An 8634-nucleotide genomic window follows, 5' to 3' on the forward strand; every position below is an offset into this window, starting at 1 on the left:
GGTGTGGGGCCCTGCATAGCATGAAAATGACTTTTTTATACCAAACCAGCGCCTAACTACAAGTTTAGTTTTGCACAGGAACTTTTTTAGTTGTACATAAATGCTATACAAATGTTAGTGCATGTATATGTATGTATAGAAAACTGACTTCTAAGGCGCCCCCCCCCCCCCCCTGCCTTGGGCCCTGGGTACTCGGTACCCTTTACCCCCCCAGTCCGACGCCCCTGGCTGTCGCCTCTGGCTTGCTTAGTTGGGATCACTTCATCTACAGCGATATCGTTGACTTGATTGCAAATGATTGCAAAGATACTATTTAAACTGAACAGAGATGAAATCACTGAATTCAATGATGAACTGCCTTTAACTGTCATTTTGTATTATTGACACACTGTTTTCATAATGACTGTTGTTCAGTTCTAAATTTCATAAGTGATCTCAATATGATTCAGATCAAATGATTCAATATGAGCTCAGACATTTCTTTCATGTATTAATAATCAAATTAGTCAATTGATAATCAAGAGAAATTCAGCAGAGAAATTTCCATGGTTACATTTTCTGTATATAAGTTTTGTGTAAGACATCCGATACATTATTATTTCATACAACAAATTATGTGCCTACTGTAAGTACATAAACATTGTCCTATGAAATAACATTATCCTTATTTCTACATAATTCCTCTCTCAATATTGACACGTTCTCAGATACCAGCCCAGAACTACATTTCCCAGCAACCTGTCTGGTTCACACCTGCACCCTGTCCTTAATCAGCACACCTGTAACTGATCACCTCATTTCCCAATGCTATCAAAACACACTTCCCACTGCCATTTGTCGGCTGGTCTCAAGGTTACAAGCTTCTCAAGTGGCTCCCTTGCCTGCTTCTGAGCTGGTCGATCCTGGAATCCTCAACTGTCTACTCTATTGAAGGACTAGAAGTTCGGCTCAGATAAGATAAGATGTTTTCTCTTCAGTTTTAACTTTCCTGTGTTGGAAGCTTCTCCTCAGTTGCTTTAATAAACTCACCTACTTGTTTGAATCTGCCTGTTTGCTTCCTTGACCAGCTGTGACAAATATATCCTTCAACTCTGAATTTATAATTTTCCCCTTTTATTTAGTACCTTTCAAGTACTTGACTTGATTTGCATTTGGTAAAGTTGTTGATCTCTAAAGCATTACAGGAGATGATTGAGACTCACAGATTATTTAGCTAGATTGCGGTACATGTGAATAGCCCCATATAAAAGCATATAGGCCTAGCAAATGAGAATCGCTACAATTATTGAATATAATTTGAGACAAAGGCCTTCTTAATGATATTTTAAATTTAAGATGATAAAAGCCAGCTCTTTTAAATAACATTTACATTTAGCAGACACTTTTATCCAAAGTGACTTACCAATGAAGACAGAGGAAGCAATCAAAAACAAAAAGAGCAATGATATATAAGTGCTATAACAAGTCTCAGTTAGGTTAACACCGTACACGTAGCATGGGGTTTTAAATGATATAATAAATAAAAAGAAAACCGATAGAATAGAAAGAGCAAGCTAGTGTTTGAGGTCTTTACACACACATATATATATATATGTGTGTGTATATATACACACACACAATTGCATAATTAATGAAAAGAAAATAGAATATAAAAGATTAGAAATGTAGGTAGATGATTTTTTTTTTTAAGAATAGAATTAGAATAGTTAGTGCTAAAGTTAGAGGGTCAAATAAAGAGATGTGTTTTCAGCCGATTCTTGAAGATGGCTAAGGACTCAGCTGTCCAGATTGAGTTGGGGAGTTCATTCCACCAGGAGGGAACATTTAATTTAAAAGTCCCTAAAAGTGACTTTGTGCTTCTTTGACAGAATAATATGTAACAGAAGAATATGTAAAAACCGTGTTTCCTGTACATTGATTTATTTGTGGTTGCCCATCACATTATCAAAACTGACCTCCAAAAGGCTTTGACTTCTCTGAACATGAGCACTGCAGTTTCAAAATCAAAACCAGACACCAGTGTTTTTATATCACTGTATTTCTGAAGGAAACCAACTGTCTTCAGAAAGTTTTGGATGCCATTTTCATTTCATTCCGCATATAATGTGTGATAAAGAAGTGTATATTTGTCCGGGTTCTCCGAAAGAAGTGTGGAAAAAGATGCAAAAACGGCAGTGGCGTAATGAAATCAAAGGGAGTTATCTGTACATGATGCAAAATATATGGCAAATATAAGGGAAATAAAAGAAAGGAACAAGTCATAAATAGACTGAGGATTGGACATCGCAAGCTAAACAAAACTCTTCATGTTAGAGGAAAACACCCGACAGGACTTATGTGATGAATTTCAGGAGGAGGAGACAAGTAAGACATCTTTATATCATGTAAGATATATATAGAAGAATTCAAGTGATCAGCTACGGTAGAGTATCATGTAAAATATAGTAACATATGGAAATAATGACCAAGGACGGAGATATATGTTTAATATAAGGAGGACTGGACTGGAAGGATGAATTTAATTAAGATATAGTAAGTTAAAGTGATAGCCCATAGCAGATGGCGGTAATGCAACACTACGGATGCCAACTGAAGTAAAATTAATAAATAAATAAAGTTTTCGCCTCGCAGCGATGACGTCATCACCCGCGCGCTCACAACAATAGCCAGCGTCGAGTCTCGTGAGGCGAACAGTTCGCGGTACTTTAAATTATTGTAAAAGACACTTAACTGTTTATTTAAGCAACATTCAAAGAGGTAATTACTTTTTTGTTTTGTTTCTGCGTCTGCTGACTAAAACATTTATCACAGCAGGCGATGAGCATGTGAGGGGAAATAATCAGATCTAAAGATGTACTAACACTAGCCAGTTTGAACCGTGCCCGAGTGCGTTTGACCACCAAAGCGCGGTTCGTTTGACTAGTGTGAGTGCTCCGAACCGTGCCCGGGCGCGGCTCGATTAGCCGGCCCTGGCCCGCTTGGAAGAGGTGGGCCAGAGCACGGTTCAGTTGGACTCGGGCGCGGTTCGCATGCAGTGTGAGCGCTAACCGTGCAGGAGCACGGAACAGGACGCGTGGCGTCAAAAGCTCAGCTGGTACCTTGCAAACCTCCTCATACGAGCAGCACGATTACGTGAAAAATTTTTGCGCCACTAAGGCGACACATCTTTTTAACAACAGGCTGTGAGAGGGCTGTGGACCAAACGACACAAAATTATCCACAAAGAAAACAGAGCGATGGACTCCATTGTGTTCAGAGAGCGCCGCTCTTCCTGTTTATCCCGAAACCGTCGCACCATAAAAGACGTAAGCGTGCTCCGGCACGAATGCTGAAACCCTCCTATGTGAGTGCAGGCCAGAGGGGGAGTGGGGAGGGGGGACAATCGTACTCGGGCCCGGTTCATGGCAACCGTGCCTAGTGTGAGTACACCCTTAGTGTATTTGTGTTTTTATTTGTTCGTTTATGATTGTTTTGATGTTTGGAGTGATAACGACTGGTACTGAATGCTCTTTATTATTAAAGGTTTTATAATTTGGTCAGTTTCTGGATATACTATAATCGTATTATGTTTAGAGCAGTTTTTAGTCTTTCAACAAATATTCTTGTGCGAATAATCAGTTTCTATAAGCAAATAGTCAGAATAAAGTGATGATCTGCTGCTGATCCTGAATGTCTTGTTTAATGAGTGTTTCTAGTCTGAGACTCATCAATATTATCAGCTGATCAAAATCCTCTTTATTTCATGATAATAGATCCTGTTTTCACCTCATTCATTACACTGATGACTTCAGATCTGTTCATTGACACATTAAGATCATTTTATTGCTGTGAAGATCAGAAAACAACACGGTTATCAGTTATTGTGACATTACAAGATGAAACTATCATCTATAAATTCATTAGTCTGTGATAAACCATGTTTCATATAAAACACAAAACTAAAACATTAAAAGTTAAATGAAATTCATTGTTGATTTATGTGTATCTTAAAATTTGTAAAATGTATTTGTGTGTTTCCCTTGCAGAACCAAACACACTGAAGAACAAACAGGTGAGACTGAAAAACAAGTAAAGTTATCAGCAGTTTAACAGATTTAGTGTTTATAGTTGAAGTACATCAAGATAATAATATAGGCGATACTTTCTATCTCAGGATACAAAATAGCCACTGAAACGCAAATGTTCAACTTATATCCTGAGTGTTGTTAAGTGAAAAATATTGGTCAGTTAATTAGTTTAAAATAGTTATTATCTAATACGTTTTTAGTATAGTATATTAGTGATAATATTGTATTTATAATATTTGTGTAGTTGATCAAGCATCAATTAGTCACTAAAAAGACATTGTATTTGTGTCTGGTTTTTTTTTTTCACCTGCTCTCAGTGTGGAAAGAGTTTGACATACAAACAGAATCTCAATGTTCACATGAGGATCCACACTAGAATGAAACCATTCACATGTGATCAGTGCGGGAAGAGATTCACACAATCATCAAACCTTTAGAGCCACATGAACATCCACACTGGAGAGAAACTGCATGAATGTGATCAGTGCGGAAAAACACTTTTTAGAGCTTCACAACTGAAGGGTCACCTGAAAATTCATACAAAGGAGAAACCACATTCCTGTTCTTTCTGTGGAAATAGTTTTTCACATCTGCATACTTTAAAAGTTCATCAGAAGATACACACTGGTGTGAGAGAATATATGTGCTTTGAGTGTGAGAAGACTTTCATTACATCTGAAGATTTGAAACGTCACCAGAGGATCCACACTGGAGAGAAACCTTACAAGTGTTCCCACTGTGACAAGAGATTCAGTCAGTCAGGAGACCTGAAATCACATGAGAGGATTCACACTGGAGAGAAACCTTACAAGTGTTCACACTGTGACAAGAGATTCAGTCGGTCAGGAGACCTGAAATCACATGAGAGGATTCACACTGGAGAGAAACTGTATCACTGCTCTGCATGTGGGAAGAGTTTCACTCAGTTGTTTTCTTTACGGAGACATACAATAAACAATCACAATAAGTAATTTACCCTCAGGGGTGTATTCCAGTAAGAAGGTTTAACAAACTCAGAGTTGTCTTACCCTGAGATGGGAAACTCTCGAGTGTTTGGTTTCAGAACAACTAAATTGTGCATGAAGCATGAAGCTAGAATAACATGTTTTTGTTTACAAGCAGTTTTTTCTTTGGATGGTCAGGGGTGTATTCCAGAAAGCAGGGTTAACTTACCGTGAACTAAACCCAGAACTTTCGGTTGATTAACCCCAAACCTTGCTGACTCGAGGTATGTGGTTCCAAAAACACATCCGGGAGTAAGTTCATTCAACTCAGAGTATGTTCCTGGTTAAGACTCAAGACATTCTCAACAGAGCGACGAATCGACGAGTCACTGTAGAAACGGATGCTAAGAAAAAGCGCACCAAGCTGTTTCTTTCTTCTTCTTTTGTTCATAAGTTGTTTACTTGCTTAGTGCATATCGCCAACTAACTGATGGCTGTGCAATTTTTATTTATTTCCATTTAATATTTAAACCTTGAGAATGTGAATTATATTGTTTTTTTATGCTAATTTATATTAAGTCATATAAGATATGTATTTTGATTTAAATTTAGACATTATAGAAAATGCCGATCAATGTGTGAGATAATATAAAATGTAATAAAATAAATAAATAAATATTATATATTTAATATATAAATATATATTAAGTTAAACATTACCTACATAGTATTTATACAGATAATTATTATATATGCCAATAAAAGAAATAATCATATTAGAATTATGTATTGCCTTATTATATTAGTGCTTCCTCATTAATATATATATATATATATATACACAGTACAGACCAAAAGTTTGGAAACATTACTATTTTACATTTTTTTGAAAGAAGTTTCTTCTGCTCATCAAGCCTGCATTTATTTGATCAAAAAAACAGAAAAAAATGTAATATTTTGATATATTATTGGGCATCTGCCCAATGTTGGAGCTTGACGTCAAACAGTCGTTGGATTTAGACGTCAACCAGATTTTCATTTTCAACCAAAATCCAACGTCTAAATGACGTTGGAGTCTACATCCTGGGCCTGCGGGGCTTCTTCAGATTTGAAATAGAAACTCATGAGACATGTGACTTTGAATCCATTACTTTTCTGGATTGCTCCAGGACTGATTTAGTTTATTTTTTATAACAAACAACAACAACAACAAAAATCAGTGTGGTAAAAAAAAAATAACTTTTAATATTTTTGAGAATTATCAAATCTGGTTGATAAAAAGTAAAGCCCAAAGGGTCTTCTTTTCAAAGACACCAAAATTATGTTTGTAACACACTGAAGTGAGAAACTGTTACAATTATAAGTTTGAGAGAGCACTTTCAGCTGTGAGAGTTCAGTGCTTTGGCGTCCAGGTGCGGTTTAAGAGAGAGATTAATATGGTAGTGATCTAGCACTAGAAAGCAGTGGTCCTGATACTATATAACTTATTGTGATCTTGTTATTATGTCACTTGTTGTGGCTGCTTATGACAGGTTAATACAGAAGAGATGCAATGTCGCACTTGAAAGAAGATAAACTAGTTATTGTGGTTTATTGTATGTCTCCGAGACAGTAGTACGGTTTCTCACCAGAGTGAATCCTCTCATGTGAATTTAGCTGTCCTAACTAAATGAATGTCTTGTTTCAGTGTGAACACTTGTAAGGTTTCTCTCCAGTGTGGATCCTCTGGTGACGTTTCAGATCATCAGCCATAGTAAAAGTCTTCTCACACTCAAAGCACATATATTCTCTCACACCAGTGTGTCTCTTCTGATGGTATCTTAAATACTGCAGTTGTGAAAAACTCTTTCCACACAAAGAACATGAATGTGGTTTCTCCTTTAAATGAACATTCAGATGTCTACTCAAGCCTGAAGCCCATGAAAATGTTTTTCCACATTGATCACATCCGTGCAGTTTCTTTTCAGTGTGGATGTTCATGTGCACCTTAAGGCTTGAAGGTTGTGCAAATCTCTTCCCACACTGATCACATGTGAACGGTTTCTCTCCAGTGTGGATGTTCATGTGGCCCTTAAGGTTTGATGATTGTGTGAAACTCTTCCCACACTGATCACATGTGAATGGTTTCTCTCCAGTGTGGATCCTCATGTGAATCTTGAGACTCTGTTTGCATGTCAAACTCTTTCCACACAGAGTGCAGGTGAAACTTTTATTGTCTCTTCTTTTCAATAAAGAAATACTTTCAGTCTGTGAAAGAATTTTTTCTCCAGTTTTGACATGATGTATTTTCTCCTCCATTAGACCTGAAATTACAGTTAAAAAAACGTTACACTATAATTAAACTCACTAAAAAATCTGAAAATGTGAAGTGAAAGTAGACAACAGCTGCACCAAATTATAATAATCTTGTTACAATTTTACAAAATAAGATACAATAATCTATATTACAATATACACACTAATCAAATGTTTCTGAGAACTTTTCGATGCTTGATCGACTCCACAATTATAACACTATATTTTACACATAATATTAGCATCAATATACTGTAATCAAAACTTACTTTGCGGTTAATAAATATTTTAAACTAAATAACTGACCAATATTTTTCACTGACTACTGTTACAGCATCATTTTCATTCAATTTCTTCTTTTTTAAAATGAAAGCTTTTTTTTTTAATGGCAACACCCAGGAATCAATGTAATTTGAACATTCCAGTTTCAGTCACTTTTTTGTATCCTGGAGATAGAAAGTCTCCCCTATATTATTTATTGGATTGTTTTCTATTTTTTTTTTTTTTTACAACTCATAGAGTATTTCTATGCTATAAACACTAAATCTGTTGAACTGCTGATAACTGCTGATTGTTTTCCATTCTCATTAATAAAGTATCAAGCATAAACAGCAACCTGTTTGTTCTTCAGTGTGTTTGGTTCTGCAGGGTTCTGGATCTCTCAAGTTCTCTCTGTTCTTCAATAAACTCTGTCTCTGCAGATTTCACTTCTTCCTGATGCGTTGATGCTCCTCTTCACTTGTAGACTGATGGGAATATTCCAGCATTTATTGATGAACTGCAGTGGGAGGAGCTTCACTGAAGGTGTGATTGTTGTGGGAGGAGCTTCACTGAAGGTGTGATTGTTGTGGGAGGAGCTTCACTGAAGGTGTGATTTGTTGTGGGAGGGGCTTCACTGAAGGTGATACTGTTGTGAGAGGTGTTTCACTGATGGAGGAGCAGATCTTCCAGTTTGTGAGTTTGTTGTTCTACTAATTCACATAATAAGCATTTATGTTTATCTGGTATTTATACTAAAGTATCTGAATGTTTACACAAATTTACACATGCATTTCTGTTTTGTCTCTAAGATCTTAACATTTAATAATTACAAATATTAAAATGTTAAGAAAACAAGTAAAAAAAAGTATAAATAGAAGTACAGTTATGTAAACAATAAAAATCAGTGCTTCCATAATTCCTTCCATTTGAGTTTGAATTTTTGTTTATTTGTTTTTCCTTTGTGTTGGTTTATATTAAACATAATCTTAGACAGACTAATGATGAAAGAAATGTTGTTAGGACATTTGTGTCTTGAAGACATCATAGTAGTAGGCTAACTGCATAGT

General features: G+C 36.1%; 2 protein-coding genes across 2 annotated transcripts; one reads left to right on the forward strand and one right to left on the reverse strand.

The window, feature by feature from the left end:
* The first annotated feature begins 4230 nt into the window (after positions 1 to 4230).
* On the forward strand, positions 4231 to 5135 carry LOC132159419 (zinc finger protein 239-like). The gene has a single exon (XM_059568925.1). The coding sequence runs from the start codon at positions 4511 to 4513 to the stop codon at positions 5036 to 5038; it is 528 nt and encodes a 175-aa protein (XP_059424908.1). The 5' UTR covers positions 4231 to 4510; the 3' UTR covers positions 5039 to 5135.
* Positions 5136 to 6148: 1013 nt separating this feature from the next.
* On the reverse strand, positions 6149 to 8242 carry LOC132159415 (gastrula zinc finger protein XlCGF49.1-like). Its single transcript, XM_059568922.1, has 2 exons — positions 7923 to 8242; positions 6149 to 7314 (listed from the first exon to the last, which is right to left on the reverse strand). The coding sequence occupies exon 2, from the start codon at positions 7307 to 7309 to the stop codon at positions 6695 to 6697; it is 615 nt and encodes a 204-aa protein (XP_059424905.1). The 5' UTR covers positions 7310 to 7314; positions 7923 to 8242; the 3' UTR covers positions 6149 to 6694.
* Between the last annotated feature and the right edge of the window lie 392 nt (positions 8243 to 8634).

Source organism: Carassius carassius, chromosome 16, assembly GCF_963082965.1.
Source record: "Carassius carassius chromosome 16, fCarCar2.1, whole genome shotgun sequence".
NCBI classification, from domain to species: domain Eukaryota; kingdom Metazoa; phylum Chordata; class Actinopteri; order Cypriniformes; family Cyprinidae; genus Carassius; species Carassius carassius.